General features: G+C 42.5%; 1 protein-coding gene across 1 annotated transcript; it reads left to right on the top strand.

The window, feature by feature from the left end:
• The first annotated feature begins 36 nt into the window (after positions 1-36).
• Positions 37-10,660, top strand: RNF8 (ring finger protein 8). Its single transcript, XM_072332212.1, has 8 exons — positions 37-126; positions 1,137-1,265; positions 2,811-3,551; positions 4,495-4,557; positions 6,542-6,631; positions 7,655-7,762; positions 8,704-8,908; positions 10,515-10,660. Exons 1-8 carry the CDS (start codon positions 37-39, stop codon positions 10,658-10,660), a joined length of 1,572 nt encoding a protein of 523 aa, XP_072188313.1.
• The last annotated feature ends 8,665 nt before the right edge of the window (positions 10,661-19,325 follow it).

Here is a 19,325-nt window from a genome sequence, read left to right on the forward strand (position 1 = left end):
CGCCGGGAGCGCACCCTGTGCGGGGCCGAGAGCGGCATGGCGGCCTGCGGGACCTCGCGGCCGGCCTGGTGCCTGCGGCGCGTCGGGGCGGGCAGCGGCTGGCTGCTGCTGGAGGCCGGCACGCAGGTCAGCGATGGGCGTGGGAGGTGGCTCTTCTTTGGTGGAGTCGGGGGGAAGGTCTCCTAGGGTGGGTGTGGTGGAGCCCGGCGGTGAAACAAGGGGTATCTCGGTAGAACGCAGGGAAAAGCGTTCTCCAGTGTGTTTAGAGCTGCTGGGAGGTGCGCACACGCACTCAGCGACTGGCACATGTTGCTGAGTATGGAATGTACCAGACTTGCAGCACAGGCTGTATGATTTGCATGGAGAATCTCGCTGAGGCGAAGCTCTCTTTGCTGCAGCGCTCTGCTGTGTGGCAATCTCACAAGAGAGAGGGAGGACGGAGCTTTAAACGGCAGCCTGCAATTTGATCAGATTTAACAAGCTACAATGAAATTGTACCATCACCTTACGCCTGCTTCTTGCAGAAGGTGCTGTTGGATCTTGATCAGATTATTTAGCTTACTTTCAGACTGGTTGCAAGCAGCATGTAGATTAGTTATCATGCTTTAAGGCAACAATTGCATATTGTTGTTTTTTTAAAATGATAGTTTTCCGTGCTATTTTTGTCCCCTGTCTTTCCTGTTTACAGAGCTGTACAGATGCTGTTAGCTAATGAAGAGGGTAAGACATCACTTTGAGACCCACGCTATTGCACTGGTTTGAAAAAACACTGTTTAGTTAGGATTTGACTGAGGCAAGGCGTGGATGGAGCGAGAGCTACTCTGAGCATCTTTGCTGCTGAGAAACTTTTCTGTGAGACCAAGGCTGTAACAGGTCTCGCAACAATCAAATTCTTATCTTTCTTATGGGAGAGAAAGAGTGTGCTTCAAACTTCGTGTTCTGGTTACTCTTGAATTTAAAGCAAAACAAATAAACAAAAAACCCCACCTAATAACATAAAACTACATACTGTGCTCAACTCTTGGGTAGTAGCTATAAGGTGGTAATCAAGGTAGATTTCTGCTGTATTTAGATTCAGCTCATATGAATTTTATTTACCGTCTTGTTGATTTTTGTTTCAACTGCTTTGTTTTTAGGTAACTGTAGGCCGGGGATTAGATCTCACGTACCAGCTGGTGTCCAAAACCTGTCCCTTGATGATTTCTCGTAAGCACTGTGTTTTTCAGCAAAATGCAGAAGGGCAGTGGACTGTTAAGGATAATAAGGTACAGAGACTGACTGAAGACCTTTTACTCTTAGTTTCACTGTAGCCAGTGCTTTGTTTGGCATAAAAAGAGTATAATCTTTGATTATAATATGGTGTAAGTGTGATGGGAGGTTCATGGAAGCTCATCATGTCTGTTGTGTGCTTGTAACTGGAAGCTTTGGTCTGCTGCAGCTGGGATGCAGGCCTTATTGCTTTCTGTATGTGGCCTTATCCCTTGGTCTAGCATTTTCAGGCAATTACAGTCCTACTCAGAGCACTTTGCAGTCTGTGAACTTGCTCTGTGCTCCTTTAATATAAAATAAGTAAACAGATAATTTGGTAGCATTCAAAAAGATAGATGATTTTGTACTGCTAAGAAAAGGATACACCGATATTGCAGTGACAAAATTGCTTTGATTATAATTAACTACAGTAAAAATCTGTTGTTAGGAAAAGAAGCATGCTTTGTATTGTCTTCAAATGTATTCTAGTTAATGTCCTCCTTGGCTGAGTAGAATGTAGAGAAAATGTTGAGATCGGAGTCTACAGCGAGGTCTGTCTTTTTCAGTGGTGATCTGTATTGTTTTTTCAGTCCCGAGCTCTGCACTTTCTCAGTTGTGCTGAAAGCTGTGGAATCGGTAACTTGCCTTAAGATAGCACCAGCACAGCAACAAAATGTTCAGTACGTCATATAGTCTTGAAGGATGTTTAGGTCAACAACAGATGAGCCAAAACGGAGGGGACTGACTGCTGTTAAAATTACTCTTAAAGAAGGCCGTCCTGCCGTAATTCTATAATTTTGAAAGTTTACTGTGTATGATTGGAAACATCTATGATAGGTTACCTAGTAATACCTCTGTAATCACTCCTACCGTTTTTGTGAAGGTGTTTTGTTGAATCTCGTTGAGATATGTCAGTTGCTTGTAAGTCTGCAGTTCATCTTGAGCACAGCTCTGTTTCTCAAAGCAGTTTCTTGAGCTAGTGCCTAATTAAACAAACAAACAAACAAACCCACACCCTTTTCTGATTAGAGCACCATTGTTTGAAGAACGTTTCCCTCGTTTATATTTTCCTTGTATTTATGAGAACCATCTCATTTCTTTCATTGGGCAGTATGAGCTATGGTCATTTTTCTTTTCTAGTTTCTTGTATTTCAGGCGACTTTGTCAAGAATAATTACTGCAGTGTTCTTTGTTCTTGTCAATGATGTATTGCAGAATTTTTCAGTTGGCTAGTTCTTATTTCCTCCAAAGCTTTTGGGTAATTTCTTTCCCTTAGACTTAATTCTTTTCCATCTGCACAAGTGCATATATTAATTTTGTTCTTAGTGCTTGTACACAGAAATCTGCAATGTAGTAGTAACGCAAGGTAAATAATATAATGCATTGATTTAATAAATGGGACACTGAGCCATTAAGTTGGAAATTGCAAGGTTTATTTAAAGAGGTGGCTTGTTCTGACTGCAATACTGCAGAGACTGGATATGTTTACAGTTGCCAGAAATAACTTGCAGATGACTTTGTAACTGTATATTGAACCTTGCTGATTCTTTGTTTGTATTCAGAGTCTAAATGGAGTTTGGCTTAATAAACAGCGCCTGGATCCTTCAAAAACCTATCCTATAGCAGAAGGAGACCGTATCCAGTTGGGAGTGCCTTTGGAAAACAGAGAGACTGCCGAATATGAGTATGAAGTAATTAAAGAGGAGTGGGAGAAAATCAGACCCTTTTTAGCCCAGAGGAGTGACCTGGGGAAAGCTAGGACCTCAAAATCTAAACGGAAATTTACTTTGGAAGAATCGGAGACATCTGGATCAGAAGGCCCTTCAAATTCCAGATCCAAAAGGGACAGAGTGTCATGTGATGGAGGACCTTTGAGTAATACATTGGGAAGAGTAGGAGAGGCAGAACAGTTGACAGACAAGGTGGTTGTCAAGCTACCCTCTCCTGGATCAAGTGTGGACGATGGCGGTCCAGTGTGTGGTAGCTTTGATTGCTCTGAGAAAGCTGTGGCTGTTGCTCACGAGGACCAGAAACACTCCGCTCTTTCTCAGTCATGGACTGGCCTGGAAAAGCTGAGGAAAACTCTCACAGATATAAAGAAGTTAAAAGCCAAAGTGCAGGAGAAACAGACGGCAGTTCTGAATGCGAAGCAGAAGCGCAGGAAGGCTGCTCAGAAGACGATCGTAGCAATGGAAAAGGAACTGCAAGAGTTGCAGGACAAGCTGCGCACAGAACAAGTACAGCATCAGCAGCAGGTGGAAGAGCTGGAGAGGACATTCTCCAAAGAGAAGCAAAAGCTAGAGGTATAATGGTGGTAATCATTTCGGTCCGTGTGTTTTGAGAAATGAAACTAAAACCCTGACCCTCTGTGTGTTACAAAGGGGACAAGTTAAAAAGCGTTCACCTTAAATGGGAATTTTTTCCTAGTATACAGCTTTTCTGAATTAATGCTAAATTCACATGGGGAATTTATTTCCTTTTCAAGCGAGCGCATCATTTTTTGCCTGTCTTAATTCAGAGTCTGAGGAAGGAGGGGTTTTTGTTGTTGATTTTTTGGTTTGTTTTGTCTTTATTATGAGAAAAATAGTCTCTTCTTGCTACCCACGAGTGCCTTCAAGCAGTGTGTGGATGTTGATAACTTTTTTTAGATAGGAAGCTACAAGTCTATCTTTCTGTTTGACTCTATTTGAAATCTGGTTCAAGCGAAGTAAGAATTCTTCTGGGGGTTACTTGCCTGATTTATCAGTTACTTCCTTTAAAGTCTGCTGCTGAAGGCAGAATACTGTATCAGAAGTACAGGAGCTTTGGAGTTGTGTGCTTAGGATAAAGGGAAGTTACAGCCTGAAGCTGTAACTCTGTGTGGCCTATTTAAGTGTGTTCAGAGAGAGAGCTGCAGCTTTTTCTCATGTGTAAGCTATTGCCAGCTTCCTGGCTTCTGTGAACATTGCAGTGTCTTCAGAGCTAGAGTAACATGGAATTGTTCCAAGTATGGAACAGTAAGTGATACATTCATTTTAGCACTTCACAGTAAATGGGAGCTGTAATTTCAGTAGTAAACCTGAATCTCTGCAGTGGGCCTTTTCAGTTTCTGCTGAAAATCAGTATTGTTTCTTTAAGTGTATCCTCTACATGTGCAAAACAGTTCTTTTCATTCCTGTGTTATCTTCAACTAGTTTTTCCTTCCTTCCTCCAATAATTGTCTTACTGCAAGAATATCTAGTTTTGGTGTTTGATTTTTTTTTTCAGGGAGTAAAAGGGCAAGATGGAGAAGAGAATCTGAAGGAGCAGCTGGCCCAGGTTCTGCAAGAGGCAAGTAATTAAATCTACTTGGTCTAAATATGGAACTCATATACTTAATCTTACTGCTTCCACTCTTGGTGGAAGACTAGGGCTGCGTCTGAAGTGCATTCTGAGCGGTCTTTATCTTCTACAGACTAAATTATTGCTAGGAAGAGACAGGCCTCCCTTTTTGGGAGTTATTTATCAGCAGATAACACAAGAATCTGTGCTTCTAGAAAGTGTTAAGTAGTGTAGTGATTCTACATGAATCTGGTGCACATACTGGTGGACATTTTTGCGAGGTCTGTCCTCTGGTTATCTGTTTTGGGAAAGTTGCCTTGGTAGTTTTAAACCACAGGAAAAAGAACTGGTCTTGGTTAGGAATGTTTTTGAAAGAGATTGTCACATGCTTAGTTTTCCTAGGCTTTTTATCTAAAAGATTTTAAGCTAATCCAAAAAGAGATTCAACCAGCCCTGCTGACAGGCTTTTGTGACACTTGTGTGTCAGATACTCCTTGATACTCAAATGTGACAGATGCACTCAAGATAGTGACCAGAAAATCAAAATGAAATATAAAGTAAGTTGTAGATGTTGCCAAAAAAGCGGAGTTGTTAGGTTGAATTTGAACATACCTTTCAAAATGGAGTGGTCTGTTAAGATGGGCTTTCAAAGTGGAATGAAATCGTACAGTCATTCAGTGATACTGGAAGGTGACTGGAGTAGTGTGTTGAGTTTTCTTTATGAACTTTTGTGCTACTACGCACCATATCAAAGGCTCAGTCTCTGTTTTGAAATGTTTACAGTCAAAGTAGATGAGCAAAGATGTAAGAACACGTGCATCCAATATGCCGCAATTGAAGCTGAAGTCATTAATATGATTGTGGAGTGGTGCCTGGAATGTGCTGTGCCTGGGTAGAATATTCATAAGCTGTAATAATAGCCCAAAGACTTTTGAATGTTGGCTGCTTGTGCAGGTGTTTCTCCTGGTTATGAACTGTTTGTTTGCTACTACTTTGCCAATTTTCCCCAGTGCCTTAGCTGGGAAAAATCAGGAGAAATCCAGGTAATTATTGAAAACTTTCAAGTGGTACTTCTGGTCATTTTCCTCTCTGCAGCTTTCCACCAATTCTCATAAAGCTTATTCATAAGTTTTAGATATATTTAAAAATAGTTATGTGAACAACCTTTCATCTTGTCTGATCCATGTCCTGACAGTGCTGCCTATCATTTCTGGTACAGCCCAATAATGTGTAAGCTCCAGCTCCAATTAGAATCAAAGTACACAAAATGCAGCTGCTTTGGTTATCCATGGGGAACTTCAGCAGTTTGAATAAGCTCCGTTAAGAGAAGTTGCTACTGTGCCATCTGGTGTGCGGGTTCATTCTGCAGTGACATAGAATCATAGGATGGCCTGGGTTGAAATGGACCACAATGGTCATCTTGTTTCAACCCCCCTGTTGTATGCAGGGTCGGCAACCACCAGACCAGGCCACCCAGAGCCACATCCAGCCTGGCCTTGAATGCCTTCACAGATGGGGAATCCACAGCCTCCTTGGGCAACCTGTCACTTAAAATTTGATAATAATTTTTACTGCCATGTCCTGTAATGTGTTTTGCTGTAGATTTTATGCCTTTATTTTCCTCATTCATTGTTGTATGGCATGTATTTCTTGTTTAATGCTGCTTGCTTTTATCTTGTAAAACTACAGGAGTTTACATGTTGTTTGTGTCACTGCAAGAAGGGAGTTGTCTAATGATAGATGAGAAATAGTAACTTGGGAGAGGAAATTAAAAGTATCATGCTTCTGGAAAGGTCATACGTAACTAATACTAAATTGCAGCTATAAGTTCAGGGTGAACTGCCTTAACTTAACACCCTGACTTATATAGAGGTGTTGCTTTTACAGGAGAAGAAAGGAGAAATGAGTATGCTGAACCTCTTGATTAGATCCATGTATATTTAATAGGGTAGCTTATAATAATGCTTGTATTTTTGGAATGGTATTGTTTCAGCATCATGCTCTGATGGAAGAACTGAGCCGCAGTAAAAAAGATTTTGAGGAGATAATTCGAGCCAAGAATAAAGAACTGGAGGAAACCAAGGTAAGTAATAGAACCAAGTTCTTCATAAGTGGTATATGATGTGCTGTGGCAGAATAAATGGTTTAACGTTTGCTTTGGCTGCGTGCTGCCTTCTGTGTTGAAAAGCTCTTCTATTTTGGTCTGGCGGCTGATTCAGATTTCCAGAATTTGCATGGAAATATGAAAGAGTGGGGGGTGAGAAGGGTGGGGATCATCAGCAGATATACTTTTTGCTGTTTGTGGAGTAGTATTGCAAAGTTATTACCAGATCTTTCTCCATGAAACAGAAAGCACAGGACATCTGAACAACATGTTGTGCAGGAGAAGCTGACCCATTCTTTTCTTTAAAAGAAAACCAAACAAGTGTATTGGAAAAGCGGGTGCTTCATTTTTTCAGTTTGCATGGACTGGAGTGAAACTGATGATGAGTGGAAGATAATTAAAGGGATCTTGTGCTGTGTTCTACACTTGGAGATTATGATGTTTCGTACCTCTGGCTTTTTGCTTTGTTTTCTTCTGTCAGCTTTGCAACTGTTGCTTTAAGGATAGTTCTTAGAAGATGTAGCTGATGCCTAGAAGCCTAATTTAACCCTGAACATCAAAATATGTTGGTCAATTAAACACAAGTAAATGTTTTAAATTCTTACATTTACTTTTAAAACATTTGAGTTATTTTGTTTTGCTCTTTGCATTAGACATCAAACCATTCTGTTAAATTAATCCAAACTCGTGCCAAGAAGACGTTAAAAGAGATGTTGAGAAGACTGATCTGGTTTGTAGTTTCTTTAGATTGAAGGGGACTTTAATAGTGGCTATTCTTTCTTGTAAGCACTCTGTTACGGACAGGAATATTCTCAGTACTGCTGTAACTACAAAATGGAGGGAGGTTACAAATCTGGGTACATGACAAACACGGACTTGACATAGAAAAGCTTAAAACTGGAAGATTTTGTACTTGTATTACCTTTCTCCACACGTGCAGTTCCCACCATTATTGCATCAAGCCTTGTTGTTCGTAACTGACTGTGTTTGTTTTTCTAATAGGTGGAGAAGGAAAAGGTAAGAGCCCAAAAAGAAGAAGTGTTGAATCAGATGAATGATGTGTTAGAGAATGAGCTGCAGTGCACAATCTGTTCTGAGCACTTCATTGAGGTATGTTAAAGCCAGAATGGCTTTGCCAGCAAAGAATAGACTTGAAAAGCTTTCTCTAGTTCTTCTAAAGCAGTAGTCAAGCTTTATTTTCTTTACTTCTGTAACTTAACAGACCCAACAGATGACTTCTGTTAAGGGTTGGTCCAGAACCCCGTTCTGTTTGCTCTAAAAATTCTGGACAACAAATTCAGCTTTAGTCTCTCCTTGCGTAGATATGAATGCTTAATCCCAAGATGCATTCAGGCTTGCAGAAGTTATTAGTGTTTGAACTGGTGCTCCTGAGGTGCTGCTGGCAGCATGCTCAGTCATTCTGGGGTAGACCTTGCTTCAAGTTGACAAGGGTTGGGCAGCTTCAGTGTTAGATGTCAGAACAAGCTAGTGAGAGAAGGGAGGTGCAGTGTTTGCCAAGTTGTAAACCGTTTATGTAGTTCACATAAAGCTGAGATAAACTCATCTGATAAACCATAGGCAGATGATGCCTGAAATGCAGACTGTTCTGTCTGTTCACGTGTTTTAGAATTTCAGATTCATTCAATTCATTTCTACATTAGGAAACCTGTTAGCCTTCTTAAAGCGACCTAGGAGTTGGTTAGAATTTTAGTTTCTTATTTCAGATGCAGAATATTAAATTATCTGAGTTATTCTATAGTCTGACATTTTCACACTGGGGGATGTTACAGTGCAATTGATTTGCTCTGCCAGATTTTTTGACTTAGCTATGATTATGGTGAGTCCACTGACATGTAAACTTGTCTATACTCTGGTGTGGGAGTTATTTCTTGTGCAACCCCTACAAAGGCTAAAGAAAGGGCCTTTGGGCTTCTTCCCCAGCCTTTCCCTATAGGAAGTGTTCGTTTAATGTTTTCTGACTTGATGAGGGTTTTTTCTTTACAGTGGTTGTTTGAGCACGTGGTCATAAGTATTTCCCTTAAATTCCACAGGCAGTCACTCTGAACTGTGCACACAGCTTCTGCTCCTATTGTATAGACGAGTGGACAAAACGCAAAGTGGAATGCCCTATCTGCAGGCAGGAGATTAAGTCAAAGACACGCTCTCTGGTGCTGGATAACTGCATTGACAGGATGGTGGAAAAGCTGGATGTGGAAATGAAAGAGCATCGCCTGACCCTGATCAGAGAGCGGAAAGGTGAGAGGTGGGTGGATGTGGCATGATGAGTACAATCTCTCATTTCATCTATCTCGTACAACTTTCTTTGGCACCTATATACAAAGGAGATGCTCAGGAAAAAAAGCTTTGGAGAAAGACTTCAGTGTGAATTTCACAGTCCACTGGAAGACTTAAAGATACTAATGGTCTTACCAAAAGATTTTAAAGAGATCACAAAAGAAGAGCAAAACTTGGGCCTTAAAAAATTGACCTTTTTGATTGAACCACCAATTACATCATTGCAAAAACTCAGCAGAGCAATACCTAATGATCAACTGTGAATTATTTTTTACATGCTAGATTTATGTAGAAGTCTCTGAAGGGAATCTGGGGAGTATGTCATGCAAGTGAATTCATGGCTGAAATGGCAGTTACTCTTCCATGCTAATTCTTAAGGAATTTGTCCGGTTTTAACACAAAAAATTGTTATAGCTAAAAGACTGTGCATGACCACACAGGCTGTGAGTAAAATTCCAATATGGAAGTATTGCTCTTCTGCTTACATCTTCCAGTGTTGTTTCTAGAGCAATTGACTCTGGTATCTAGGTGCTCAAGTGTACCACTTCTTGCTATCTCTTAACAAATTTCTGTTATTGTGTCCCCTTAAATAATCGTTCTGCTTTCCCCCTCATAGATGCGAGTGCACAATCCTTTGTTTCACAATTTGTCAAGCCTTTTTGAAATGGTTCCTAATGAAAGGTGCTTTTGAAATATGTCAGATTTTTGCATGATGACATAGAATGACATGGCTAAACAGTGTTTTTTCTAATCTGAAATCATCATCTATTTAACCAAGTCAGTCTGATTCCCTCAGGTAATGCTGTGCTGCCTGGAAGTTGTCCAGCATGCCTTCTTGATTTGCTTTCACCTTTGCAGAGCTAATACTGCTCTTGCATAACATGCACTGCTTCAGAATATGCTGTAGCACTACTGAAGTGTCTCATCAGGTATCTGATGATGATTGGATGAAGTTTCCTTTACTGCCTTTACTGGAGCAGCACTGCAATAAAACTTTGGTTTCACGTCATGAAAAACTTTGGTTTCATGTCTAATTCAGCATGAACTCTTAAGAAGAAATCAGTTGAAACTGAAATAATGATGGAAGTAGCACTTGGAAAGCCCAGTCAGATAATAAACTTTAGTATAATGGACACCAGTATAACAGTGTGTGCTCATAAATGTCTGGAGGTTAAGATGGGGCCTTTCAGAGTCCTGAACAGCCATTACTTGTTCCTTACCCCATTTTGTTGCATACTCGTTTCTTACCTGTCAGGGTGCTGTAGTAACTAATTGCTGCCTTCTGCCAGCTGTGTGCCACTGAGGGGATTCAGAATGTCTCTTCCTCGTCTGTGCTATCTTAACATGAAGAGGCACATAGGAAACCTAAAACAACAAGTGAACAGAATGTTCTTTTAATTCTGAAAAATGGATAAAAAAAAGAAAATCCTGCGTCCTGTATCTTGAAGGACTTGATACAAACTGTTAGTGGGAGGCTAGAAGAATCAGAGAAAAATAGGGCTTTTTTTTTGGCAGCATTTGAGGGTACAGGGACTAATTCTAATTTTTATGTCTGTTTTGAATGCAGAGAAACAAAATGCGTTGGTGAACCCAGCCACGGACAATGACAGCAGCGTCGTTCCTTCCATCTACTCCATCTTGTCAATCAGCAGTTGTGACAGTGAGGACTCTGAGGAGGATTCTTACTATAATGGAAGCTACTGTGTTATCTGAATATAACTTCAGGCTGGTTTGCCTGCATGCTAACCAGAAACAACCTAATGGAATTTGGTTTATTACTGCTGGATGAGTGGACTGGGCACCTGGGAGGAGAGATTTTGTGAAGAATCTGGAACTGGAGCCAAGAACTAGCAACATTTGGAAGAATTATTGTATTTTTTAAGAGAACGTGAAGAAGCTTGATCTCTCAAAGAAGACTGGGATTGTGGGAGAACAAACTGCTATTGTGCTAGATGGTTGACATATAAAACCTAGGTTTCCAGGATCACTTCTGACATACTCGATGTGGTGTATATGTTTCAATGCGTCACTGCTGTTTTCTGAGTGAAAGACGTGTTTGAATGTGTATACCAGTTTCCCTTACTTCATCCAGCAGGGAGCATAACAAAAGATATTTGAGAACTTGGTCATTTACACCAGCTAACAGGAGAGATATATTAGAAAAGCATACGAACATGGGGTTTTCCTCAAGATTTTCATGTCAGCTGGAATAATCCCAGGGCTTTCTGCCCATTAAGTTAAAGGGTGGGTTATGGACCATGTCAGCCTTAAGTGCTTAAATATAAAGTGAGTTGCTGTCTTGTTTGTTCAGTTGATGTTACCCATTTTCTGTTGGATGGGGATAGAGAAGATTAAATCTTCCAGAATTCCTTAGTTTGTGCTCTTTTTATACAGCATCTTTGGTTTGTTCCCTGCGTAAAGAGTTTTAGAACTGTGAAACAGCACATCCAGAAGTTATTAGCAGTGACTTCAGAAATACTTTCAGTTCTTGTCAGCAGCAGAGAGGAATCTTAGTTAAGTACTACCACTACCACCTTGAATGAATGAAACGTGCTGTTGACAGGGTAGTTAAGCAGCATCTGTAGGCAACCACAAGTAACTACTTAGTTCTGTTGTTTACAAAACATTATTATTGAGCTGTGGCTTTGCTACCCTCAGAGTTCATCTCTAAGACAAAGCAAGTCTTGCTCCATGCTATCGCATCTCTGAAATAATATGAAATTGCCTATGAAATTCCATTTTCAGTGGCACATGTTTTTGACTTAGCTTTTACATGGGCCTGTTACGTCACTGTTGTAGGAGGATGAGGGAAGCCCTCATTTGTAATATTTATTTGGCTGTTTGTACGTCCTTTCCTTGTTTCTGTGTTTATTTTGCTGAAGAAGGAAAACATAAATCCATTTATGCGTTAGTCTTTGTATTGGTTTTAAATGTACAGATGGAAACAAAATGTACAGAAGGTATACAAGTGAATAAGTAAAGGAAAAACTCACCAATGGTGGTGCCTTGACTGAAGCAGCTGAGGCAGTCCTCCCTGGTGAGCGATCTCCAAGAGATACTGCTCCAGTGGGAGTCAGCCCTTAAATGAGGTCTCAGAGGGGATGGAGTCAAGCTCCACCCCTTCCGGGAGCACAGCTACATCACTCTCACCTGTGCTCCCACAGCTGACCCCATACTTGCCTCAGCTGATTAATCAGAGGTTCAGGCTGTGATTACCAATCTCCCATACACTCCACCCCTTCACAGCGTGAACCAATGATTAGGTGAGTTTTCCCTTATCACAGAGACCCAACGCGACGCTGATACAATTTCCCGTCGCACCGAATGCTGATGTTATTCAAATGATGATTGGATGGGTATTCACGATCTTCCGTGGGCCAGTGCTTGATAGATGTTACTGGAGACAAGCCATCTCGAGGTGCAGGTCCATTTGCGTTTCATCAGTCCACACAAATTGTTCTCTGATGGTCCTAGAGGCTTAGAATCTTAGGGAGAGTAATACAGATGTTTCAAGGGTACCAGGAGAGGAAGGTCTGCCCTCCAGGGCAAGATACAGGCCGTATTCTTGTCTTGGGTCAATACTTCTGCTCGCACCGGATTATGTCCCGGCCTCCGATACCATACCCTCTGGCCAGATATCTGTGGCTGTATAACTATATCTGGCACCAGAGGAGGAGTCCTGATCTGCCATAGGGACATGATGGGTGTCCCTTTAGCAATAAAGACCGGAGTATTGACCACGATGTCAGTAGGCCATGTACCTATCACCGAGGGGGTAACTGAACCTCCCACCTCCAATAGTCTCCCCCAAGGTGCAAGTAGGCCACACCACTTAGGTCCTACTTGCACCTTCCAGGGCCAATTTATCTTATGGATTCCTGGTTTTAGATTCTCAGGGGCAGGGAGCAGAAGATTATTGTCATTACCAACCTGCGGTTTTACCTCATTATCAGCACCTGTAATTTGAATCCTAAGAGGGGAGGCCCATATAGTGTGTAACATTTTCAGAGCACTGGGTCTGCCATCCCGAGGTCTTTCGTTCAAGTCCCGCAGGGTTTCGTATAATCTTTTTGTCCACCCCTGCAGGGACTGGGAGTCTGTCTTCAGGGCAGCCTTAAGAATACCATTGTAGCGTTCAATAAGGCCTGCCCCTGTTGGATTATATGGCAGATGGAATCGCCATTCAATGTTGTTCTCTTCTGCCCAGCGCTGTATCATCGCTCCAGTAAAGTGAGTCCCTTGGTCGCTCTCGATGACTTGAGGTGTCCCATATGCAGACATCAGTTTAGTGAGTGCCTTAATTGTATATGCTTGATTTGCCTTTGGTACGGGATAGGCTTGCAGCAGTCCACTTACAGTATCAACGCAGGTCAGGGCATATCTCGCCCCCTCAGACCGAGGGAGGGGCCCAATGTAATCAACCTGCCATCTCTGAAGAGGACTATATCCTCTAGCAATGTGGGATGTTGTTTCAGGCAACGGTCTTGGTCTCATCTTCGAGCAAGCGTCACAGTCCTGACATGCTTGGACGATATCAGATAACTGTACAGGCAGCCCCCATGCTTTAGCAGCTGCCCACATTATCTTTTGTCCAGCATGCCGTAGCTTCTGATGTAACCATCGGGCAATATTTTCGGATTGTGAATTCCCAATCCATCGAACTCGGGCCAGTGTGTCCGCTTCATCGTTTCCTGGTGACTGCAGGGGTTGATGACCAGAGACATGGTAGACACATACCGTCCTGTGTTTGACTGTATTCCAAATGTCTACCCACATGTCTTTCCCCCAGATCGGTCGGGCGTGGATAGTCCATTCCTGGGTAGCCCACTGCGTAATCCACAGAGTAAGCCCCCGGTACACGGCCCAGCTATCCGTACAGATGTTCAGGATGCCATCACCAGGTTCTTTAGTTATAACCATCCACACGGCTCGTAATTCTGCCCATTGGCTGCTCTGACCATCCCCCTCATCAAACCAGATTGTCTCAGTAGAGGGATGGTATGCTATAGCTCGCCACTTGCTCGGGTTGCCTCTGCTGGACCCATCCGTATACCAGGCATCTTCAGGAATAGGATATCTTCCTTCCTGAACAGGGCTCTTCTCTGGTGGAGCGACCATTGGTTCTTTCGGCGTATCACTGCGATATGTCACTGGGCCTAAGATCTTCTGTAATTCCTCCTTGAGTGGAGACGAAGACAAGCTGCTTCTTTGACTTAGATAGGCGACCCATCGTGCTACCGTCTGTGCTTGGGCCACCCCTGTCTTAGGAAGGTGAGTTAGATCTCTTACCCACCCCTGGATCGGTAATGTAGTTTTAACTATAACCTCTGCTGTTTGCGTTATTGGCTCTACCGCTTGTAACGCTGAATAGGCAGCCAATAACTGTTTTTCAATCATGCTGTATCTTTCTTCTGCTCCGTGCCAAACCTGAGACCAGAATCCAATGGGGGTTCGAACAGAACTCTGGCGTTGCCACAGGCCCCAGCCAAAACCATCCTGGGTAACATGAACGTCTAGTTCAGCTGGGAGGGTCGGATCAAATATACCCAATGCCTGGGCTTGTTTAACTGCCAGCTTTGCCTGTTGGAAAGCATCTTGTTCTACCTTCCCCCAGTTCCACGATTGACCCTTCTTGGTAAGCTTATACAATGGCCTCAACAACTGAGCTAAGTGAGGTATAAAGGAGCGCCAATACCCTAATATACCTAAGAACTCTTGTAGCTGTTTTGATGTTGTAGGGACTGGGAACGCTTGGACTTTATCCACTACTGCACTGGGTAGTACTTTGGTTTTTCCGGACCAAATTACTCCCAGGAATTTTACAGATAGCCCCGGACCTTGCACCTTCTGTGGGTTTATAGCCCACCCTCTCTTTTGCAGATAAGCTATCAATAAATCTGCTGCTTGTCTCACCGCCTCTAATGAATCGGATGTTAACAGGAGGTCATCAATATAATGATATAAATTTACATTATGTGGCTTCTGCCACTTAGCCAGATCACGCGCCACCAAATTATGACAAAAAGTAGGTGAATGCACGTACCCTTGCGGCAGAACCTGAAAAGTCCACTGCCTGCCTTCCCATGTGAATGCAAACTGGTCTTGTGATTCTTCACTAATCGGAATACTGAAGAATGCATTCGCTAAGTCTAGGACACAGTGATACGTTTTAATTTCTCTACTTAGTGTGTCCATTAGGGAGGCAATATTGGGTACGGCTGCATGAACGGGCGGCGTGACCTTGTTTAATTCCCTGTAATCCACTGTCATCCTCCATGTTCCATCCGATTTTCGCACTGGCCATATTGGGGAGTTGTACGGGCTATGTGCAGGCCTTATAATACCCACTCTTTCTAATTCCTGCACTGTTTTTGTTATTTCATCCTGCCCACCTGGGAGTCTGTACTGTTTTACATTAGTAATCCGACGTGGCTTGGGCAGACAAATAGGCTCATGTTTTGCATGGCCTCTCAATATTGTCTGAATTGCCCGGATACTAATGCATCTCTGCCGCAACCGGAACTCTCCCACTGTTGTGTGGAGAGCCAGACCCCACAAGATATCAATTCCCAATATGTACTCCGGAATTGGAGCAATAGATACCTTGTACTCCCGTGGTGGGAGGCGCCCGACCCCCAATTTTACCCAAGTTTGGGTGACTGGAACGGTCTGTCCCCCAAAGCCTCCAATCATTACTTTGTTCCCTCTGAATTTTGTTGGATCTCCATAAATTATAGATGTTTCCGCCCCCGTATCAACGAGGGCCATAACCTTCTGCACATTTTCTCGGGACCAATATATTGTCAATTCCACATAGGGCCTCCGGTCCCGTCTAGAGGCCCTAGGGTGACTGACGTCCCTCATCACGCCATAAACTGGGCCAGATTCAGGTCTTTTACCTCTGATGCCTCTGGTACTGTGACCCGAGGCACCTGAGGTGGCCTCTTTTTCCTATTTGGCACGATAAAGTCTTCTAGATTCCAAACTGTTGTTGGTCGTCGTTCTATAAGCCTTATCCCCGGTCTTTTGGGGCGGTTTTGAAATTTTTGTTCATCCTTCAGCTGTTTCCACAACTGAAGCAGAACGTGATTGGGCTGCCCATCAATTTTGGCAAATTGAACACCTGCTCGGAGTAGATCATTAAACATTTGTTTTCGGGACACCCTAATGGGTCCCGCCCGAGGGGTTCGTGGAGCCGATCTCCTGGCTCGGGCTATTGGAAAAACTTCAGGATCTTCAATTACTCTAATATTGCGCTTGGTTCTTAGGCGCTCCGTTTCCCCCAGGTCCGCTACCAATTGGGCAGCATGCTGGACTGCTGCCTCTGCGGCCACTAGAGGATTCAATATAGAAACCAATGTTCCATACATATGTGAGGGAGCCTGTTGTAAGATTAGGTCCCTCATTCCCGCGGAAAACTTCACCATGTCCGGACTAACAGATACATCTTCATAGACAGCCTCTCGCATGCCTAGTTCCCGGATATAATTTTGTAGGTCTTCCATAGAAGACCACATTCCTGTATGTATTGGCATGTCTGTTTTATTTGACCATACCATACGGCAGGCAGCCATTATCCAATCTACGATCGAATGATTCTCTTCAGGGAACTGGGACCCTGAGTACAATCTCTGCCTCAGGGCAGGATGGACTGTTATAGTTGCTAGTTTAGATACCTCGGAGCCGTTAACTATTACACTTTCTGCTCCCGAGTCCCATAATCGTAACAGCCAGGCTGGGACACTTTCCCTTGGTCTTTGCCTGAAGCGCTGTACTAGATCCATAAGTTCGGTGGGTGTATATGGACGTGCTGTTACGTGTAAATAGGAGTCAGCAGGGGTCCATTGATCAGGAGGCACCCCTGCTGGTCGCTCCTGGACTTTTTTTGTTTTTTGGGTTACCATAGGGCGGACTTCTAATAAGTCCGTCTTAAGTGGCTCTTCTAGGTCAGATTTGGTGACCTTAGTTTGATCCGATGTTTCAGGATCCTTACTATCCTCCATTGTAATATATCTAATTTGGGGGGTGTTTGAAAAAAATGATGAATTTTTCCCCGTTAATAGATTAATTTCGCCCTCCAATTTTTCAATGCGGGCTTTTAATAATTGATTTTCATGTTCAATCTTATCTGATTTAACCTCTGCCTGATTTAAAGCATTCAATAAAGGCCAAGCAGCCATGGATGCAGCCATTTGCCTTTCTTTGGTTGTCAAAATATCTTTTTGCAACCCCTGAAAGTATTCAGTTAGATGGTAAGGGGACATATTGCCCGTCACCCGTAAGGGCCCCCATTGTTTGATAATCGTCGCTAATTGAAAATATGGGGACGCCTCAAACCCTGGTATTTGTCCAGGGAGGATTTTCCCTAAGGGGGTGATCTTCTCCCCCTTGAACCAGCTAAACACATTCCACAGGAAAGACATTTTTTTTTTCCGATATTTACAGGCTCCTGGCTGGCTCGCCAAATGTATTGGTTTTAAATGTACAGATGGAAACAAAATGTACAGAAGGTATACAAGTGAATAAGTAAAGGAAAAACTCACCAATGGTGGTGCCTTGACTGAAGCAGCTGAGGCAGTCCTCCCTGGTGAGCGATCTCCAAGAGATACTGCTCCAGTGGGAGTCAGCCCTTAAATGAGGTCTCAGAGGGGATGGAGTCAAGCTCCACCCCTTCCGGGAGCACAGCTACATCACTCTCACCTGTGCTCCCACAGCTGACCCCATACTTGCCTCAGCTGATTAATCAGAGGTTCAGGCTGTGATTACCAATCTCCCATACAGTCTTCCTTGATGCAAGCACCGAGATAAATGTCTTTCTCCTAGTTATCGTTGAATTTATTGAGAAAACCCAGATTGTTATTTTTTAATGACTTTGCTTCATGTTTTCATTGCTGTAAGTAGTTTGACTGTTTTAAGATTATTTGAGACACCGTATGCAGGAACTGATAAAAGATGTCCTATCTCCTTAAGCCTGTCTTAGCAGTAGCTATCTTACCAGTAATTTAGAACATACAATTGTATCTCTTATTTTCTCCTACTAAAGAAAGATGCCATTAAAAAGGTGCATGAATGATTTCCTAAGAAAGTAGCGCATTCTGGCAGATTAGTGTGATATGTCTTAAACAAGGGAAAATTATCTGATGTGTGGGCCAGGCAACTTTCTTCAAGTCTTTATATGAGGTTTCTCTGGTGAAGGAGCGATTACATCTTGAATTTTCCCTATGTCCTTTTAGTGTTGGAAAATTTCCTTTGTACATTCATGTTCTCTAGAACATCTGAGAGAAGAGGGCTGCAACAAACACTAATGAAATACCCTGATGCTGGAACAGGAGTTCCTGTTGAAGAGAAGGAAGAGAGTGTTCTGGTTGCCCAGGACTGTGAATTCCTGTTCTGTGTACCTCTTCCATGTTACTTCGTTATTTTATTTTCTCTGTTCCATTTTGCTAAATACGTTTATTTTCTTCTGTTGGTGTTTATGCATATTAGAAAAGGATGATACTTCTGGTAACAGAGATCTTTGGTATGGTTTGAGAGTGTGCCATTTTCACTAGAATATAGAGACAGTCTTCGTATTCTAGTGAAGGGGGACGCACAATGAATAAAAGCAGTATACTTACCCTTTTAAACTAATAGGTCCACCAAGATACACATGGAGTATCTTTTTCTGTTTATCAATAGGTACCTAAATTGTAAAGGTTCAAGGAAAGAGGCTAAGCAGTAATGCTGTTTACTGGCAAAAGCCTGTCATAGACTAAAGCAGACCCTTCCTCCCCCTTCTGTAAGTTCCTTAGGAAAACTTAGCTGATCCAGAGCTACTGACCATACATGAAAGTGAGTTTCAACTACTGAGCTGTGATGAAGGTACTCCACTATCCTATTTGTCAGGAAGAAAGCATACTAAAACAGTGTTATTTTGATACCGGACGAGTTAAACTGTAGGCACCTTTAAATTTTTGTGTGTTTTTTGATACTGCTTCATAAAGAAGCTGTGGAAAGGTAAACTAAGTGAGACTATTTGAAGTTTTATTCACAGCTTGGTCCTTTCAGGAACAAGTTTTCAGTGGTAAAAAGACTTAAAGTGTAGACGTATCTCTTTTCGACCGTTTAGTTGGCTATGACCAAGCATAACATTCTACACTTCTGCACTGAAAAAATCTGCCAGATAGAAGTTACAGAGAATGGAGTAAGGGAGGTATTACTTCGACAATATGCTGCTGCAAAGAGATGTATCGAAGCATTTAAATTAGGATAACTTCCATGCACCAGTAGGTGTTTGCAAATCTATTCAGTCACTTGGTTGGCTTCCTCCTGCATAAGTGATGTATGCTCTGTGGTGGCTGTATGGGACCTTGCCTAATATTTGCTGCATGGGTATCCA

This window comes from Excalfactoria chinensis, chromosome 3, assembly GCF_039878825.1.
Source record: "Excalfactoria chinensis isolate bCotChi1 chromosome 3, bCotChi1.hap2, whole genome shotgun sequence".
NCBI classification, from domain to species: domain Eukaryota; kingdom Metazoa; phylum Chordata; class Aves; order Galliformes; family Phasianidae; genus Excalfactoria; species Excalfactoria chinensis.